Source organism: Lepus europaeus, chromosome 10 (assembly GCF_033115175.1).
Source record: "Lepus europaeus isolate LE1 chromosome 10, mLepTim1.pri, whole genome shotgun sequence".
In the NCBI taxonomy this organism is placed as follows: domain Eukaryota; kingdom Metazoa; phylum Chordata; class Mammalia; order Lagomorpha; family Leporidae; genus Lepus; species Lepus europaeus.
In genome coordinates this window covers 67,226,204-67,246,831 of record NC_084836.1, presented here as the reverse complement: position 1 = coordinate 67,246,831, position 20,628 = coordinate 67,226,204, and the positions used below count along the sequence as shown (strand labels likewise).

The window sequence follows — 20,628 nt, the reverse complement described above, 5'->3', positions numbered from 1 at the left end:
AGCTTTGTGGGCTTATTTCAAAGCATAAATTCCACATCCCACTAGGGGGCGTGTCCATTAAATGGCAAGTATAGATTCTAAGATTAGCTTTTAGATTACAGATGTTAAATCAATTAAACTAAATGTTGGGGTGTGTATGTGTGTGTATATTTCATTCCATGATTTCTTGGTATGATTTTGTCACTCAAAATATTTTCCTGATGAATGTGTTGAATGCCTGCTATGTGACAAGGTACCTTGCATGTATTGTTTGATTTGTTTTCACAGTATCTGATAATATTTCATCCCAGTTTTACTGATGGGGAAACTGGTAACTAGAAGTTTTGTGCTTACTATCGGAAAGCTTATCAAATGGTGGTGAAGGAATACATATCTAAGTCTGTCTTACTCTAAAACCTGTTCTTAACTGCATTGTGTCTTTCCAGTTTTAATTCCTCAGATATCATGAAAATCTCAAAAAATTGTAGTCAAAGTTATTTTAACGCCATAGTCTTTACCTTAGAAGTGATAACATGAAAAGGAAAAATAAAAAGTTTTAGCAGGCATGGTAACTCCATGTTATGTTGATGAGCTGAAAAGTATAAGGATCAGGTACAAAAGTCAAATCAAGAGCTTAGATTTCTAGAAGTTAAGTCTGACTACCCAATTAGTTTCCTTCTTTATAAAGTAGATGAAACAAAGCAGGCTAATCCAGTACTCTCCGTTTATAGAAATCTTAAACATGGATAGAGTTATTGATTTATTTCCACAGTGGTTTCGTAGATGAATACTTACTGATAGTAACTGCTTTGAAAATTTAAGATAAATGTTATCTATTTCTTTATAAAATATTACTTTTTTTCATGGGCCTAAAGCAATGTTTGAAAATGTCTGATGTGACATTTTAATGACTTATAAAATCATTCAGCGTGGGAGCCAGTGCTATAGCAAAGTGGGTAAGACTGCCACTTGCGGCGCCAGCATCCCATGTGAGCACCAGTTCAAGTCTGAGCTGCTCCAGCTCTCTGCTAATGTGCCTGGGAAAGCAGTGGAAGATGGCCCAACTACTTGGGCCCTTGCAGTCTCATGGAAGACCCAAAAGAAGCTCCTGGCTCCTGGCTCTGACTGGCCCAAGTCTCCCACATGGGTGTCTGGGCCCAAGCTCCTAGGGTATCTTCTGCTGCTTTCCAGGCTTATTAGCAGGAAGCTGGATCAGAAATGGAGCAGCCAGGACTCAAATCAGTGCCCACATGGGATGCCAGCACTGCAGGCAGAGGCTTAACCTTCTATATCACAGCACCAGTCCCATGGGTTGCTAGTTTTAAAAAGTTTAGAGAGGCCGGCGCCACGGCTCAGTAGGCTAATCCTCTGCCTAGTGGCGCTGGCACACCGGGTTCTAGTCCTGGTCAGGGCGCCGGATTCTGTCCTGGTTGCCCCTCTTCCAGGCCAGCTCTCTGCTGTGGCCCAGGAGTGCAGTGAGGATGGCCCAAGTGCTTGGGCCCTGCACCCCATGGGAGACCAGGAGAAGCACCTGGCTCCTGGCTTCGGATCAGCGCGGTGCGCCGGCTGCAGCGCGCCAGCCGCGGCAGCCATTGGAGGGTGAACCAATGGCAAAGGAAGACCTTTCTCTCTCTCTCTCTCTCTCTCACTCACTGTCCACTCTGCCTGTCAAAAAAAAAAAAAAAAAAAAAGTTTAGAGAAACACTGGCCTAGAACTTTATAGCATTTACTTATTTTAACTTAACCAGGATGAAATTATAGTGAGTTATACAAATTTTTATCTTTGAAAGCAAGTGGGGGCTGGGGTCTTTGGCCTAGTACTTAAGACACCAATGCACATATTGAAGTGCCTGACTCTGTCCTGGCTCCACTCCTAAATCCAATTTCCTGCTGATGCTTACCCTGGGATGATGGCTCAAATCCTTGGATCCCTGCCATCCACATGGGAGACCTGGATTGAGTTTCCTGGTTCCCAGCTAGCCTGGTCCAGGCCCTGGCCAATGTGGGCATTTGGGTAGTGAACCAGTAGATGGGAAGTCTCGATTTCTCAGATAAACAAGCAAACAGTGACATTCTCCAATGTGGACTACAGTATGTGCTTGATATCTTCTTCTTTTATCCAGCATTTGGATCACATACCGTGCCAGATCAAAACTTTACTGAGATGCATAGCTAGCTGTATAAAAATTAACTTTGATCTCAAAGCTTTCTTCTTTTCTTTATTGTGTCAAAATTTGTAATACACATGTACTATCCTCTCTTGAATATTCAGAACAATTTGCTTATTTTGAGAAATTCCTGCTTTGTACCATTTATCCTTCAGGCTTTCAAAATTTGTATGGACTCTAATTTGAAAGTGTTTAACATCTTGTAGTCATTTTTATAGCATTTTAGCTCAGGGTTCTTAGGGAGTGATTTAGAGATGCTGGACAGCTTTCTTTTTTAATGGCTGTACAATCTGTTACGTAAGTTTATCATAATTTACTTAACTGGTTCTTTAATGGTATATGTTTAGATTATTTTCAGTTTTTTGTGTTTACAAGACTATACAAAACTTTATTGTCACATATCCTTGTATACTGGTGAATATATCCATAGGACATTATTGATTCAAATTAGATGTGCGTTTAAATTCCTAACAATATTGGGGCCAGCATTGTGGCACAATTGGTTAAGCCACCTCTTGAGACACAAGCATCCCACATCTCATCACCAATTCAAGTCCTAGCTGCTCTGCTTTGTATTCTGTTCCCAGCTAATATGCCTGGGAAAGCAGCAGAAGATGGCCCAAGTGCCTGGGTCCCTGCCTCCTACCTGTGAAACCCAGTTGGAGTTCCAGGTTCCTGACTTCAACTTTGCCCAGCCCCAGCCATTGCAGCCAGTTGAGGAGTGAACCAACCTATGAAATTGGTGTCCACATGGGCTGCCGTTGTTGTGGGCAGTGGCTTAACTTGGTGCTTCACAATATTAGTCCTGAAAATAGTTCTTTTTCTCTTTCTTTCTTTCTTTCTTTCTTTCTTTCTTCCTTTCTTCCTTTCTTCCTTTCTTCATTTCTTCCTTTCTTCCTTTCTTCCTTTCTTCCTTTCTTTCTTTCTTTCTTCCTTTCTTTCTTCCTTCCTTTCTTCCTTTCTTTCTTCCTTTCTTCCTTTCTTTCTTTCTTTCTTTTCTTCCATCTGCTGGTTCACTCCCTAGATGACCGCAATGCCTGCAGCCATGCTAATCCAAAGCCAGGAGCCAACAGCTTCTTGGGGATTTCCCACGCAGTTGCAGGGCCCCAAGGACTTGAGCCATTCTCTACTGCTTTCCCAGGCCATAGCAGAGAGCTGGTTGAGCAGTAAAGCAGGGGCTGGTGCTATGGCATAGCAGATAAAACTGCCACCTGCAGTGCTGGCATCCCATATGGGCACCAGTTCGAGTCCCAGGTGCTCCACTTCCGATCCAGCTCTTTGCTGTGACCTGGGAAAGCAGTAGAAGATGGCCCAAGTCCTTGGGCCCCTGCACCCATGTGGGAGATCCAGAAGAAGCTCTCAGCTCCTGTCTTTGGATCGGTGCAGCTCCAGCTGTTGTGGCCAATTGGGGAGTGAATCAGTAGATGGAAGACCTCTCTCTCTCTGCCTCTCCTCTCTGTGTGTAACTCTTTCAAATAAATAAATACATCTTTTTTAAAAAAATACAGATGCAAAAAAAAAAAAAAAAAAAAAGTGAAGCAGCCCGGAGTCAAACCAGTGCCCATATGGGATGCCGGCACTGCAGGTGGTGGCTTTAACCGCTACGCCACAGCACTGGCCCCCAAAAATTAATTTTAAGTAAAAATCCTTTTTAAAAATTATGAGTGATTGGGGACCAGGATTGTGGCACAGCCAGTTAGGCTGTGGCATGTAACACCTGCATCCCATATGGGTGCCATTTCGAGTTCTGGCTGCTCCACTTGCAATCTAGCTCCCTAGTAATGTGCCTGAGAAAGTAGCAGAGGATGGCCCAAGTGCTTGGGTCCTGCACTCACATGAGAGACCTGAAAGAAGCTCCTGGCTCCTGGCTTTTGCCTGGCCCAACCCTGGCCATTGCGGCCATTTGGGGAGTGAACCAGCGGGTGGAAGATCTTTGCCTCTTTGTCTGTCTCACCCTCTCTCTTCCTTTCACGTAAATTATGAGTGATCACATTTTCATATACTCTTTGGCTGTGTGCATTCTTAAAATTTCAGGTTTGAGTGGTATCGGTGGATGTGGCTTTAAAACTTTGAAGACTTGATGCTGTATAAATGTATGGTGTCCCTGGAGTGTTTGGTGCTGTGGTGATGTTCACACTTTCCCACTTTGTTTTCTTTAATTTCAGGTGATCATGGAGCTCAGCTTGGCCTCCATGGTGCTGGTGGTGATGGAATACATGATGATACAGCAGGTGGAGAGGAAGGCGAGAACAGCCCAGATCCCCAACCCCAGGCTGGTCGCAGGACCCGCCGGGAAGCATGCACCTGTCCCTACTGTAAAGATAGCGAAGGAAGGTGAGTTGCATTTAAAAAAAAAAAAAAAAAAAAACAATGGATTTGAAAGTAAGAGGAAGAGGGTCAATTTTTTCTATTTTAAGACTCAGTAGATCCTTTTGTGGTTCATGAGCATGCCATCATGTGAAATGTAGTTTTTTCAGACCAATGTAGCCATGTTACAAAGGGATAATAATAGTACATTTGAATATCTTATATTATAGGAACTTGTCCCAGCCCTGACCCTTTCATTGATTTTGTTACCTTTTAAAAATTTATGTAAGGGGGGCCGGCGCCATGGCTTAACAGGCTAATTCTCCACCTTGCAGCGCCGGCACACTGGGTTCTAGTCCTGGTTGGGGCGCTGGATTCTATCCCGGTTGCCCCTCTTCCAGGCCAGCTCTCTGTTATGGCCCAGGAGTGCAGTGGAGGATGGCCCAAGTGCTTGGGCCCTGCACCCACATGGGAGACCAGGAGAAGCACCTGGCTCCTGGCTTCGGATCAGCGCGATGTGCCAGCCGCAGCGGCCATTGGAGGGTGAACCAACGGCAAAAAGGAAGACCTTTCTCTCTGTCTCTCTCTCACTATCCACTCTGCCTGTCAAAAAAAAAAAAAATTTATGTAAGGGGAACAAATTTCATGTATTTCATATATGCAGATTTAACAGCATAATGATACTTCCCACCCTATTCTCTCTCCTTCCCATCTCCTCCACCTTTTTTCTCTTTTCATTTTTACATCATTGTCTCATAAGATATTGGGACTTAATAGGTGCCTGCTTTCACCTAGAGATCAGAAAATTGCATGGAGCTAGCTTGTTTGACACCAGATGTCTGCTTTGAGATGTGTTTTGTTTTTTGGGATTTATTTATTTATTTATTAACATTTTATTTATTTATTTATTTGAGAGGTAGAGTTACAGAGGGAGAGACAGAGAGAATGGTCTTCCTTCCACTTGTTCACTCCCCAAATAGCCGCAATGGTCAGAGCTGTGCTGATCCAAAGCCAGGAGCCGGGAGCTTCTTTTGTGTCTCCCATGAGGGTTTAGGGGCCCAAGAACTTGGGCCATCTTCTACTGTTTTCCCAGGCCATAGCAGAGAGCTGGACCGGAAGAGGAACAGCTGGGACTAGAACTGGCACCCATACGGGATGCCGGGGCTGCAGGCAGAGGATTAACCTACTGCGCCACAGCACCGGCCCCAAGGGATTTATTTATTTGAAAGGCAAAGTTAGAGATCTTCCATCTGTTGGTTCTCCCCATATGGCCTCAACAGTCAAGACTGGGCCAGGCAGAAGTCAGGAGCCAAGAGATTCATCTGTGTCTCCCATGTGGGTGGCAGGGCCCCAATTGCATGGGCCATCTTCTGCTACTTTTCCCAGGAGCATTAACAGGGAGCTGACGTTCAGATGGATTAGAAATGGAGCAGCCAGGACTTGAACCAGTGCTGATATGGAATGTTGGTGTCATAGGCAGCAGCTTAACCTGTTGCACCATAGTGCTGGCCCCTCAAGATGGCTTTAACCAGTTTGCAAAATAACATGGAAAATTGTACCTACTGTAATGATTTGAGAATACAGTTTTCCATAAAAATAGACAAAAATGCCAGCTCCAGTTAGAAAATTCTTCCATCAGAGCATCTAAAGTATCCTGAAGATCAGAATTTTAACAAATTTTCTTATTAGTAGCTCTTGTTATATCATTTTACCTTTGGAGAATTGTAAGTTATTTTTGTTCAGGTCATTATTTCTGAAAAAGAAAAGAAAGTCACTTAGTCTTTTATCCATTTATTTTATTTATTTGAAAGTCAGAGACAGAGTGCTCCCTTTCACCGGTTCACTCTTCAAAGACAGCAGCCAGGGCTTGGCCAGGCTGAAGCCAGGAGTCTGGAACTCAGTCTGGGTCTCCCACGGGGGTGACAGGGACCCAGGTACTTGTTATCACCTGCTTTCCTCCAGAGTACACATTAGCAGGAAGCTGGATAAGAAGAGGAGTGGGGCTGGAATGCAGGCAGGAGATGTGAGCATGCCACACAGCATCTCAGCCACGAGGCCACATACCTGCCCTTGCTTCAGCTTTTCAGTTCCCTTGAAAAATCTTCCAAAACCTTATCCCAATAAAATAAGCACAAAAATAGCAAAGCAAGATTACCAAAACAGAAAAGTAATGTGAATTCTTTAGTTTGTCCTGTATTACAGGACTGACAGACTTGAGTGTCCCTGAGTCAAAAGCACCAAATACAGTACCATTTTCTTAAACCAGTGGGCCAGTTTTGTGTCACAGCAGGGCAAGCCACTACTTGTGACAATAGTCTCCTGTATCAGAGTGCCAGTTTGAGTCCTGACTTCTCCGTTTCTGACCCAGCTTCCTGCTAATGCATCTGGGAAAGCAGAGAAAGATGGTCCAAGTCCTTTGGCCCCTGCCAGCTGTGTAGGAGACCAAGATGGAGTTCCTAGCTACTAGCTTTGGCAGTTGGGTGTTGCAGGCAGTTGGGGAGCGAACTAGCAAATGAAAGATTCTCTTTCTTCTCTCTCTCTATCTTTCCCTCTTTTTGTCTCTCTGCCCTTCAGATAAATAAATAAATAAATATTTTAAAAAACAAAACACTACATCAGCATTGTGTGTACCCTGTAACGCTGCCACCTGCAATGCCAGCATTCTATATGGGCACTTGTTCGAGTTCCAGCTGCTCCACTTCCATTCCAACTCTCTGCTAATCCACCTGGGAAGGCACTGGAAAACGGCCGTTGGGTTCGCACTATGGCATAGAAAGTTAAGCCTCCTCTTATAGAACCTACATCCCACATGGGCATCAGTTCAAGTCCCGGCTGCTCCACTTCCAATATAGCTTCCTGCTAATGGGTCTGGGAAGCAGCAGAAGATGGCCCAAGTACTTGGGCCCCTGGACCCACATGCGAGACTTGGAAGAAGCTCCTGGCTGGCTGCTGGTTTCGGATTGGCCTTATTCTGGCTGTTGTGGCCATTTGGGGAGTGACCAATGGATGGAAGATCCCTCTCTCTTTCTAACTTCACTGTTCAAATAAATAGATGTATAAAAATAAAATAAAAAATGACAACCAAAACTTCACCTTCGTAGCTTTAAAGAAAAAATTTTGGGTCAGTGTTATGGAATAAAGGGGAAAGGTGCCATCTGTGACACGAGCATCCCATATGGGCGCCGGTTCTAGTCCCAGCTGCTCCTCTTCCACTCCAGCTCTCTGCTATGGCCTGGGAAAGCAGTGGAAGATGGCCCAAGTCCTTGGGCCCCTGCATCCGCATGGGAGATCCGGAAGAGGAACCTGGCTCCTGGCTGCAGATTGGCACAACTCCAACCATTGTGACCATTTGGGGAGTGAAATAACGGAAGGAAGACCTTTTTCTCTGTCTCTCCCTCTCACTGTCTGTAACTCTACCTCTCAAATAAATAAATAAAATATTTTTTTTTATAAAAGATTATTTATTTGAAAGACAGAATTACAGAGAGAGAGTTTCCATCCACTGGTTCACTTCCCAAATGGCCACAATAGCCAGGATGGGGCTGGGTTGAGTAAGGAGCTTCATCCAGGTCTCCCACATGGGTACAAGCTCCCAAGGACTTGACCCCTCTTCCACTGCTTTCCCAGGTACTTTACCAGGGAGCTGGATCAGAAGTGGAACAGCTGGGGCTTGAGCTGGCACTTAAATGGATTTTTTTTTTTAAGATTTATTTATTTATTTGAAAGGCAGAGTTACAGGGAGGCAGAGACAGAGGTGAGAGAGAAAGAGAGGAAGAGGTCCTCCATCCACTGGTTCACTCAAATGGCCGCAATGGCTGGAGCTGGGCCAGTCTGAAGCCAGGAGCTACTTCTAGGTCTCCCTGGTGGGTGCAGGGGCACAAGGACCTGGGCCATCCACTAGTGCTCTCCCAGGCCATAGCAGAGAGCTGGATCAGAAGTGGAGCAGCCGGACCTAAACGAGTGCCCACATGGGATGCCGGCACCAAAGGCAGTGGCTTCCCCTGGCTTGCCACAGCGCTGGCCCCATGGATTTTATTTTTAAGGAAACAAAACTTTCTGAAAATGGGATGGGTGTTTAGCCTAGTAGTTATGATTCTGGTTAAGATGCCTGCACCAGGGGCCAGTGCTGTGGCATAGCAGGTAAGGCTGCCACCTGAAGTGCTGGCATCCCATATGGGCGCTGGTTCATGTCCTGGCTGCTGCACTTCCAATCCAGCTCTCTGCTATGCCCTGGGGAAACAGTAGAAGATCACCCAAGTCCTTGAGTCCCTGCACCCGTGTGAGAGACCCGTAGAAGCTCCTGGCTCCTGGCTTCGGATCGGCCCAGCTCTGGCTGTTGGTGGCCATTTGGGAAGTGAACCAGCGGATGGAAGACCTCTCTCTCTCTCCCTCTCTCTGCCTCTCCTTCTCTCCCTGTGTAACTCTTTCAAGTAAATAAATAAATCAAAAAAAGATCCCTGCATCCCACCTTGGAGTACCCTAATTGGGCTCCTGACTTTAGCTTCCTGCTAACGCAGACATAGGGAGATAGCATTGATGGCTCAAATAATTGGTCCTCCTGCCGTGCAAGACCTAGCTTGAGCTCCTAGCTCCCAGCTTTGCTCCTAGCCTTTGTAGGCATTTGTACAGTAAGCCAGAGGATGGAGACTCTGTCTGATTTTCTTTGTCTCTAGCTGCCTCTCTGTAAACTGCCCAAAAAATATTACATACACTTAGCCGGCGCCACGGCTCACTAGGCTAATCCTCCGCCTTGCGGCGCTGGCACACCGGGTTCTAGTCCCGGTTGGGGTGCCGGATTCTGTCCCGGTTGCCCCTCTTCCAGGCCAGCTCTCTGCTGTGGCCAGGGAGTGCAGTGGAGGATGGCTCAAGTGCTTGGGCCCTGCACCCCATGGGAGACCAGGAGAAGCCCCTGGCTCCTGCCATCGGATCAGCGCGGTGCATCGGCCACAGCGCGCCAGCCGCGGCGGCCATTGGAGGGTGAACCAATGGCAAAGGAAGACCTTTCTCTCTGTCTCTCTCTCTCTCACTGTCCACTTTGCCTGTCAAAAAGTAAAAATAAATAATAAAAAAAAAATTACATACACTTCACAAGTACCTTGAGCATGGTTATCTCTTGAAACAACAAGAAATAACAGCGGTTAAATTAATTAAAGAATAGAAGAGCAGGGCCGGCGCCGCGGCTCACAAGGCTAATCCTCCGTCTTGCAGCGCCGGCACACTGGGTTCTAGTCCAGGTCGGGGTGCCGGATTCTGTCCCGGTCGCCCCCCTTCCAGGCCTGCTCTCTGCTGTGGCCAGGGAGTGCAGTGGATGGCCCAAGTGCTTGGGCCCTGTACCCCATGGGAGACCAGGAGAAGCACCTGGCTCCTGGCTTCGGATCAGCGCGGTGCGCCAGCCGCAGCGGCCATTGGAGGGTGAACCAACGGCAAAAAGGAAGACCTTTTTCTCTGTCTCTCTCTCTCTCACTGTCCACTCTACCTGTCAAAAAATTAAAAAAAAAAAAAAAGAAGAAGAAGAAGAAGAGCAAGAACAAACAAATACCCAGTAAAGGGCAAACCTACAATTTGAATTTTGGGAATTTGGAGCCAGAATAGCTGGATATTTATCTCTTTTATTTTACAATGTACGTGTGTATTGGAAAGGCAGAGTGGCACAGATAGTAAGAAGGAGAGATTTTCATTTCTGTGGTTTACTCCCAAAATGGCTGCAAGAGCCAGGTCTGGGCCAGGCCAAATTCAGGAGCTAGGAACTCCATCCCACATGGTGGCCAGGTGCACTAGCAGGGAGCTGGATCAGAAGCAGAGCAGCTGATATGTGATCTGAAGTGGGATGCTGGCTCCCAGAAACTTTTTCAAAAATGAAAGTTCATTTCAGGTTAATTTTGGGTGGGTTGGGTAATTGCAGTTGATACATTTCTGTCTCTAGAATGTGTAAATCAGTTTGTGTTCTTGCAGGGCCTCTGGAGATCCTGGCAAGAAAAAACAGCATATTTGCCACATTCAAGGCTGTGGGAAAGTATATGGCAAGACTTCACACCTACGGGCACACTTGCGCTGGCATACAGGCGAGAGACCATTCATGTGTACCTGGTCCTACTGTGGGAAACGCTTCACACGTTCGGATGAGCTCCAGAGGCACAAACGCACACACACAGGTGAGCAAGAGCAGTAATAGACCAGAATGGAAAGGCACAAAATGTACCTATGAAGCAGCTTCACTTTCTGAGCAACTTAGGATTTTGAAACTGAAATATGTATTTGGGTCACAAATAGAATTGGAGTTAATCTGGAAAACTTCAGAAGGAAGGAGGAGGGGCCAGTGCTGTGGCATAGAAAGTTAAGCCTCTGCCTGCAGTGTTGGCATCTCAAATGGGCACCGGTTCGAGTTCCAGCTGTTCTACTTCCAACCCAGCTCGCTGCTGATGCACCTGGGAAAGCAGTGGAAGATGACCCAAGTCCTTCACTCTGTGTATCTCTGCCTTTCAAATAAATGAATCTTTAAAAATAAATTTAAAAAAAGAAGGAAGGAGGGGCCAGTGCTGTGGTGGAACAGTTTAAGTCTGGGTCTCCAAAACTAGCATCCCATGTGGGCATCAGTTGGAGACCATCCTGCTCCACTTCCAGTCCAGCTCCCTGCTAATGTGCCTGGGAACGTGGCAGAAGATGGCCCAAATCCCTGGGCTCCTGGCTTTGGGCTGGCCCAGCCCTGGCTGTTATGGCCATCTGAGGAGTGAACCAGTGGATGGAAGATTCTCTCTTTCTCTCTCTCTCTCTCTCTCTCTGTTCTGTTCTCTGAACTCTGCTTTTCAAATAAATTTTAAAAAGGAACTAGGTTTCAAGTGGTGTGTGTGTGTTTTTTTTTTTTTTTTTTTTTTTCCCTTTTCTAATATTTTATTTGAAAGGCAGAGTTAGAGAGGTCTTCTATCCACTGGTTCACTCCCTAAATGGCTGTAACAGCCAGGACTGGGCCATGCCAAAGCCAGGAGCCAGGAGCTTCTTCCTGGTCTCCTACCTGGGGGTTTGGGTCATCTGCTGCTGCTTTCCCAGGCACACTAGTAGGGAACTGGATCAGAAGTAGAGCAGCTAGGAGTCAAACTGGTGCCCATGGGATGTTGGCACTGCAAAGGGGCAGCCCAACTCCCTATGCCACAATGCTAGCCCCTCAAGTGGGATTTTGAAAGAGGAGGATTGATCTCATATTTTTAGTCTCTGTGTCGCCTCCCAGCCTTTACCTAAGGTTCTTCTCCAAAAATTGGAAAGAATTCTGGTCTTTTTCTGCCTAATACAGTTTGAAGGCAGTGAATTAGCAGTTTCTCTCGCTCTTTTTTTTTTTTTTTCCCTCAAAGATACATTTATTTATTTGAAAGTCAGAGATTGTCCATCCACCATTCACTCCTCAGATGACTGCAACAGCCAGGGCTGGGCCATGCTGATACCATGAGCTTCATCTAGGTCTTTCACATGGGTGACAGATAGCCCAGTCCCTTGGGCTATCTTCTTTTGCTTTTCCCAGGAGCATTAGCAGGGAGCTGGATCTGAAGTGGAGCATTTGGGACTGGAACTGGTACCCATATGAAATGCAGGCATTACAGGTGGTAGCTTAACCCGCTATGCCATAATACCGGCCCCCTTATTATTAGTTTCTTTTTCTTTTTGCTTTTATTTAAAAGAGTTATGGTGGGGGCCGGTGCTGCCGAAAGCAGTAGAAGATGGCCCAAGTGCTTGGACTCCTGCACCCATGTGGGAGACTCAGAAAAAGCTCCTGGCTTTGGATCAGTGCAGCTCTGGCCGTTGCGGCCATTTGTGGCATGAACCAACAGAAGGAAAACCTCTCTCTCTCTCTGCCTCTTCTCTTTCTGTTTAACTCTAACTTTCAAATAAATAAATCTTTTTTTTTTGACAGGCAGAGTGGACAGTGAGAGAGAGACAGAGAGAAAGGTCTTCCTTTTTTGCCGTTGGTTCACCCTCCAATGGCCGCTGCGGCCGGCGCATCTCGCTGATCTGAAGCCAGGAGCCAGGTGCTTCTCCTGGTCTCCCATGCGGGTGCAGGGCCCAAGGACTTGGGCCATCCTCCACTGCCTTCCCGGGCCATAGCAGAGATCTGGCCTGGAAGAGGGGCAACCGAGATAGAATCCGGTGCCCCAATCGGGACTAGAACCTGGTGTGCCAGCGCCGCAAGGCAGAGGATTAGCCTGTTAAGCCACGGTGCCGGCCACAAATAAATAAATCTTTAAAAAAAAATAAAAGGGTTATAGGGAAGTGAGAGAGAGAGACAGAGATCTTTCATGCATTCACTCCGCAAATGGCCACAATGGCTAGCGCAGGCCAGATGGAAGCCAGGAGCTTCTGCGTCTCCCATGTGAGTGCAGGAGCCCAGGCGTCGTCGTCCGCTGCTTTCCAAAGCACATTGGCAGGGAGCTGAACCAGAAGTGGAACAACCAGAACTCAAACCAGTGGCAGTATGGGATGCCAGCTTTGCAGGCAGTGGCTTTACCCACTTTGCCAGCCCCTAGTTTCTTATCTTCTTTCTCTTCTTTACCTAGGTGAAAAGAAATTTGCCTGTCCTGAGTGTCCTAAGCGCTTCATGAGGAGTGACCACCTGTCAAAGCATATCAAGACTCACCAGAATAAGAAGGCAGGCCCAGGTGTTGCCCTGAGTGTGGGCACTTTGCCCCTGGACAGTGGGGCAGGTTCAGAAGGCAGCGGCACTGCTACCCCGTCAGCCCTTATTACCACCAATATGGTAGCCATGGAGGCCATCTGTCCAGAGGGCATTGCCCGTCTTGCCAACAGTGGCATCAACGTCATGCAGGTGGCGGATCTGCAGTCCATTAATATCAGTGGCAATGGCTTCTGAGATAGGCACCCGGGGCCAGAGACACATGGGCCATACTTGTCAACCCTGGGATACAAGGTAGCATGGGTCCAAGAGACATGTGGGAGAGTGAAGCCATGAGGCATTAAAATGCATGGTGGTAGAAGAGTTGGGGAAGGCAAACGAGAGAAGCGATGGGGTCCTGGCACCTACCTGTGTGTCATCAGTGCCTTTCTGAAGGCGGGAGACATTAGTGAACATTCTACTGATGCCACCCTTTGATGAGTGTTTGACCCTGGTTTCTTTTTACACTTCTGACCCCAGCCTCTCCTTCCTGCATTTCCCTTCTCAGCTCTCTCATGATGGATCCCCCCTTTCCTAAAGCCATCATGCCTTGATAAATATATATGATCATTGAAATACTTTTTAACAAAAAAGATTCTATATTATATATATATATTATATATAAAAAGATATATAGAGATGCATTCACAGGGGTTGGCTGGGAGGAGGAAGGAGACCATTCTGTGACCAAAATACCTTGGTCATTTTTTTTTTATATTGCCTTATTTTCCTATGGCTGAGCCTTGTTGTGACACATCAAGCTTTTCTGTGGATGTTGTCTTGGCTACCCACCAGATTAAGCGTTCATATCTTCAGCTTTTAGTTTAATTATACAAACATAATGTTTTTCCTTTCTTAATTTTGTATTTTTATTTGGGATCAGCTTCTTGCACTCCTTTCCTGACTCCGCCCTTTCTGTCTGCCCCTCTCTCTCCTGGTCACTTCACACTTTGTGTTTGATAGTGATCCCTAGGTGAGGCACTTCTGTCCATCTTTTCAAGACATTAGTCCCAGCAGCAGAATGGAAAAACCTCAGAACTCAGGCTGATGCTTGAGGTAGCTGTGGCGGGAGTGCTCAAAATACTACTGACGCAGGCACCTTCTTGGCGCCGGAGAGTCAAACACATCTCCCCTCACTAGCTGCTGTAAACGTGAAGAATCGGAAGCCTTTCTGTGGAACTATACAAGAGATGCTTTGAAGGTGATGATCTGAAATCACTTTGCTTAAACTTTAAAAAGTGGTCAAATGATAGGTAGAAGCCTTCAGTAAGGAAAAGATGTGTTCAGAAGAGGAAGTGACTCGTAGTAGTCAGATTCAGAAGTTAGTGGAGTATTTGGACTTGGGCACCGTTGTCTTCCAGGGTAACACTAAGCCTTGATGTGTGGAGCTCTGAGTTCAGATCCTGAAAGGAAACATACTTCCTCTTGAACACCCCCCATTAGTTTCTTTTCCATTCTGTTGTTAAGGAGCATCAGCCAATGAATGTGTTCCAGGTTTCCATTCTGCAGAACTCCAGAGCATGTCCTAGTGGCAAGACAGTTGTTCTTAGGATCTTTTCCCCAGACTCTTCCCTGTATGTACTTGGGTGGTTCCTAGGGGAAAAAGAAGCATGCGATCATGGGAATGATAGCCCAGAACAAAAAGAAATCTTGTCTTACCACTGGTTTATAGGAGAGATTGGGAGAAACCATCCTACTTTCTCCGTGGCCTGATTCCAGAAGAGACTGATCCAAAAATTATAGCGGCAGGGAACTCTTAGTGCGTTTGGCACTGAGATTTAAATGCAACCAGAGTTGTCCTCAAGGCCCAGCCATTAAAAGCATTGTCTCTCTTGACCTTCTGGTATCTTGTTAGAGAGCTTTTCACTGTGAGGAAGTGTGGAAATGGCTGTGTGTATGTGTGTAATCTGTTAGGTTGGGGGTAGGTTTATTGTTAGCCAATATGAAAAAAGACCTGCAATAAAAAATAACCCTGATCTGATAGAAAGTGCAGTGTTTGTGGATGACTGTGTGTGAGTGTGTGTGTGTTCCTGTATATATCTACATACAGATGAGAAATTATATTTGAAATTGTTGGAAAATAAATCAAATTCAGATCAAAATGCCTTTCAGGCCCATTACCTAGAAATCTACCTTACAACCTGGGTATGTTCCTGAGGTAATTTCTCTGCTTTTGCTAAATCATTTACAATTATGAATGGGGGATATTCTGCACTTTTTAAAGAAGGAACTATTTTTGTGTTTGAAAGTGAAACCAACATCCAGAGCTATAGCAGAGTTTTGTCCTTTTCTTATGTCTTTTTTATCTTGGCTACAAAAGATGATGCTATGATTCTACTATATATTTTATATAAAATTCACCCAGATTAGATTTTGGGTAACTTTATGTTGTTTAACCTGAAATATAATAACTGTTAATACTCTATATACTAGTTCACTCCTTTCTCTGCAGACTTCTTATACCACTCAGGAACTATTGCAAGGAACTTGACCCAGTGCAGATCCTGTTAGTGCTGAAGTAAAAGCCATCCATGCCCAGCCACTTTCACACCCTTTATCCCCACTGAAAGGCAGAACTCAGACCTGTTATTTTATGTCTGTAATCATGTGCTTTGGCGTATTTTGGAGGAAAGGGGCAGGATCAACTGGAGTGAGCAGTGTTTTGCTAGAGCATTTCAAGGGATGGAACCTTCTCCAGTATGAAATTGTTAGCTACAAACTAGGTTAACAATGCAGGAGACTGCAAGCATTGAGGTTATTTGATTATCTCTCTCTCTTGAATGAAAAACTGCTGGTTTACCCTCGGCCCCCTTCATTAGCATTACCACGAGTGAACTGATAGCCACTTCTTTCCACTTGCTCTGTTTACCTTACTACCAGGCAAGCTCCTGACCCGGCTCTCTTGTTTGGGCCCCTTGTCTTCCAGCAGCCGTGACTCGTGAGTCACTGGGTCTCCTCCATCGCAAGCTGGGAGGCTGCGTTTTGTGAGCAGGAGCTCCTTACTGAAAAGCCCTTTTCCCAGAGCTTTCCAGCCAGCAGAAATTAACTGACATGTATGTTGATTCTGAAGTTTTTTCATGAGTTTTTTTTTTTTTTAATTAATTAATTTCTTCAATGACCAAGCCTTGCGAGGCGGGGGATGCCCAGAAGAGGGGTGCTGTGAAAGCACTCACTCCCTCGCCCTTTTGGGGCTCCCAGTCGCATTGATTCGCTCACCCTTTGACTTTCTCACTTTTTACCCACAGCATCGCCCTTCAGGGCTCCCAGCCTGCACTCTGTCTGTGGGTGCTGTTCAGAATGCAGTTTAATGGAAATTTCTCAGCTTGGTTTTAGGATGAATAAACCTTTGATCCCAGAAAGTGTAGACTGAGTGTGGGGTAAAGATTATGATTGGGGGAGGGTTGGAGACAAAAGCTGTAAATTACTATGGCTGATTTATTTCTACTATATACATATATATATTTTTTGCTTTTGTATATCCTATATAGGGAAGTAAGCGTATTTTTTTAACAAATCTGAGAAAGCACTATGAACTGCAGGTGTTTGACTGTCAGAGTATATTTTGTATTGTTAATATCTTCACATTGTGTGAATACTGGAAGCTGCAGATCTTTGCTAGAACGCAATAAATTTATATACTTTTTAAGGGGTTCTTCTGGGGGTGCTAATCAGGCCCCTGTTATGCTTTGGGGGAGCCCTGGTGCTACTTGCGTAGAGTTTTCCTTCAATTTTAAGTACCCTGATGCCTTTTGAACCTTGGGATCAGATCAGAATAATTTTGGAGATCAGGTACCAAGGAAGAGAGGACAGTTTTGCTAACTCAAGTGGAGGTCCCTTTGCCTAGCTCCTCTTCCTCTAGCTGAAGCTGGGTAGTCTCCGGGGGTTGGGAGGAGAAATGTGGAATCTCAGAGTTTGATCTTCACTTAGAAGGGAACCAGTAACTTCCATGCGAGGATGAAAGGTGGCAGCGGTAGCTTGGGGGAGAGGGAGGAGGAGATGGCACTGCTCCAGCCCCGGAAAACCTTGCTTTTGAAAACTGCTGATAAAATAGGGGCAGGTTATTGCTTTTGTTTGGGAGACTGTTCTCTCTCTAGTGCCTCTCTTGGCTCTACTCCGGGGGTGCAGACCTCCTCTGGGAGGATGAGCAGACCAGCTTTGAGGTTGACCTGTTTCTTTTCTGTCTGCCTTCCCGAAACACCAGCCCCCCGGAAGACATTAAGCAGCCATAGGCTTACGTTTCTTTTCCCTCTTCAGATTTGGCTCACTTGCCTTAGATTGAAGATTGGGAAAAGAAGGGGGAGTGCATTGCTTCATTTCTCCCTAAATCTTCTCTACTCTGACCTCCTCAAGTCCCAAAAGACACCTTCCACAACCTCCTATGTGAAAAAAGGAGAATTTCATCCTACCTTTCCCTTCTTCCATATGAAAGAGCCCCAGCCTTCTTTGTTTTTGCTAAGGGAGTAGAAGTGTAATTTATCTCTCATCTCCCCCAAGTCCCAGCTCCGCAGGGAGGGTGGGGTTTCAGATGGGGTTAGGCCACTGCTGCAGGCAGTGAAGACTTTGTTGATCCCTCCCCTGGGCTGTGTGTTTTCCTGTATTTCGCCTTCAGGAATTCCACTGTGCCTTCTCCACAGGGGAATGGGCTTTGTCTCCCCAGCTCTCCACTTCCCCAGTAACTGCTCTTGAACAGTGTGGACAAAGGCAGGTCTCATACTTTTGATCATCCCTGTTCCCCACTGACATCCTGTAACCCTTTTCTAGAGTTTAGGACACAAAGACTTTGAGGAGAATGTGCTGAGATTGACCTGAGGAGATCCCTCCTACACACACCAATGGCAGCTGCCCCAGGGCCTGCTCCCTCTTCCCAGGTCTGTCATCCTCTGGGGGCGAGGGGTAGTGCTCCAATCTCTGGTGCCTAAAACAAGTTAATTTTTCTCTTAACACTGGCAATAACCAGTCTCCATACCACTGTTGCCTTTTCCTGATAATCTCACACTGTGTTATCGGTTCCCATCCAGTTGTCACCAGGGCTGTGTGGGTAAATGCGTTTAAATGCTCCCATCCTGCTCTTTCCCCCTTCACCCTCGGGTGTGTACGATGCTAATCTTTGACCTTTCAGTTTCTTCCTGCTCCTCTTGTCTCTTCCTTTCTTGTCTCTCCCCCCTACCTTTTGTCTCTGGGTGTTTTGGGGGCGCTTTTTTTTTTTTTTTTTTTTTTTGGCCTTTTGTACAAAGATTAGTTTCAATGTAGTCTGTAGCTCCTTTGTAAACCAATTAAAAAGTTTTTTTAATAAAAAGCTGTCTCTGGTGTATTGAGAGGGGGGTTGGGAATGGGTAGAATTCTAAACTGAACAAAGGTTTCCAACTATACTGGTGTGCTACCATACATGTGCAGTCATCGTATACTTATCTTCCAGGTAACAGTTTCACAATCAGATCAGTACGCCACAACTTCATAGAGATACGGACCATCGAGAGGAAGAGGGGCAGCTCCAACTTTTTTTTTTTTTTTTTTTTCCAAGCTGCTGATTCTGGAATAATTTTGAGTGTAAAGAAGTTACAATGATAGAGTTTCTATATAGTCCTCTCCCAGTTTTCTCCCTTGTTGACATTACTGACATTACTGCTGTGATACAATGACCAAAAAAAGTAGAAGCTAACACGGGCACGTTACATTCGTTGAACTGCAGACTCTGGGTGCCCCCAGTTTTTCCTTTGATGCCCTTTTTCTGTCCAGGGTCTGTTCCCTCTGATTTACCGTGCCTCCCCAGTCTCCTCTGGACAGTTTCTCATTCTTTTCTTGTTTCTCATGGCCTTCGCAGTCTTCAGGAATATTGAACAAGTATCCTATTGAAATCTCCCAGGTTGGGGTTGTCTGGGGTTTTTGCTCACTGTGAAACTTCCTTTGGATTTTTTGGAATACCGTAGAGATTGAAGTGCCCTTATCACATCCTGTTAGACAGTAAGTGCCCTTATCACATCCTGTTAGACAGTAAGTGGCATCCACTTAACCTTTCCCGTGATCATTTTCATGAGTTTGTTAAATTGGTGTGTGTCAGGTTTCTAGCTCTGAAGTTAGGATTTAGATATGTCTTCATGTATAGTTCCTACATGGGTTGCAATCAGTCACTGCTACTTTTACTTGGTTGTTCACATTGTCCCAGGGTTGGCCATTGGGAGCTCTTCCAGGTTGGCTCCTGTATATCTTTTATCTGTTCTTTTTTTGTTGTTTGTTTGCGAACCATGGAAAGAACTCCCATCTGCTAGTTCACTCCCCTAAGGCCCACAGAGCGTGGGCTGGACTGAAGCTGGAAGCCGGGAATTCAATCCAGGTCTCCCATGTGGGTGGCAAGAACCCAATTGCTTGAAGCCATCACCTGCTCCCTCCCAAGGTCTGCACTGCACAAGCAGGAAGGTGGAGTCAGGAGCCAGAGCCTCATATAACACAGGCATTCCAGGATGGGATGAGGGTTTCTTTAATCTTTACTAGGCCAAATGCGAGCATCCCCCCCACCCCCACCTTTTTTTTTTTTTTTTTTTTTTGAAAGGTAGGTAGAGAGCTTCCATCTGCTGGTTCACTCCCCAAATGGCCACAACAGCCAAGGCCATTTGTGCCAGGCCAAAACCAGGAGCCAGGAACTTCTGGGTCTCATGCGGGTACAGGGGCCCAAGCTGCTTTCCTAGATATATTAGCAGGAAGCTGGATGGGAAGTGGAGCAGCCAGGATTTGAACCAGCACCCATGGGAGCTGGCATCGCAGGTGGCTGCTTTACCCACTATGCCACAGTGCCAGCCCCTGGGCTTCCTTTTTTAGTTTTGCCACTTGGGTTTTTTTTTTTTTTTTAAAGGTTTATTTATTTATTTGAGTATTACAGAGAGTGAGGGAGAAACAGAGGTCTTAAATCTGCTGGTTCACTTCCCGAATGGCTGGAACTGCCAGGGCTGAGGCTAGCCAAAGCCAGGTACTTCATCCAAGTCTCCCACATAGGTGTCAGGGGCCTGAACACTTGAGCCATCTGCTCTTCTGCGGCCATTAGCAGGGAGCTGGGTTGGAAATGGAGCATCCGGTTCACAAATGGGTGCCTATATGGGATACCCACATCACAGGTGGTGGCTGTACCTGCTGCGCCACAGCACCGGCCCCCAAATTACTCTTTTAAAATACTGTATGATGAAAAATATGCCTCCTCATCCACCAAACAAGATTTGTCCCCTACCCCACCCTGGGGGACCTTATCATCCTGCTTCATACATACCACGGTTCTACTCCAGAACCTTCCCCATGCATCCCACTCACCATCTTTAGGGTTTTGTTTTTAACACTGTCTTGCTTTCTGATAACATAAAATACTTTAGGTTCATCTTGTATTTCCCCTGCCCCAGTCCAAGGGTTAGCCATTTCCTTAAGGAGCTTTGTTTTATTGGAGAATGGGATTTAGATACCAAGATCCGACATACTCTGTGTTTGGTTAATACCAGCCTGTATCTAACATTAAATCTGGATTGCAGTCCCTTCTGA

General features: G+C 45.9%; 1 protein-coding gene across 3 annotated transcripts in view; it reads left to right on the top strand.

Annotated features, from left to right (window-relative positions):
• Nucleotides 1-18,376, top strand: part of SP1 (Sp1 transcription factor) — a 40,935-nt gene extending 22,559 nt beyond the window's left edge. For 2 of the 3 annotated variants that reach the window (XM_062203603.1, XM_062203602.1), the window contains exons 4-6: nt 4,313-4,481; nt 10,407-10,606; nt 12,995-18,376. In XM_062203603.1, coding sequence (XP_062059587.1) covers nt 4,313-4,481; nt 10,407-10,606; nt 12,995-13,308 — 683 coding nt within the window. In that variant the 3' untranslated portion in view covers nt 13,309-18,376. Of the gene's footprint in view, nt 1-4,312; nt 4,486-10,406; nt 10,607-12,994 lie in introns of those variants that run through there. The other variant, XM_062203604.1, reaches the window with a different exon arrangement.
• The last annotated feature ends 2,252 nt before the right edge of the window (nt 18,377-20,628 follow it).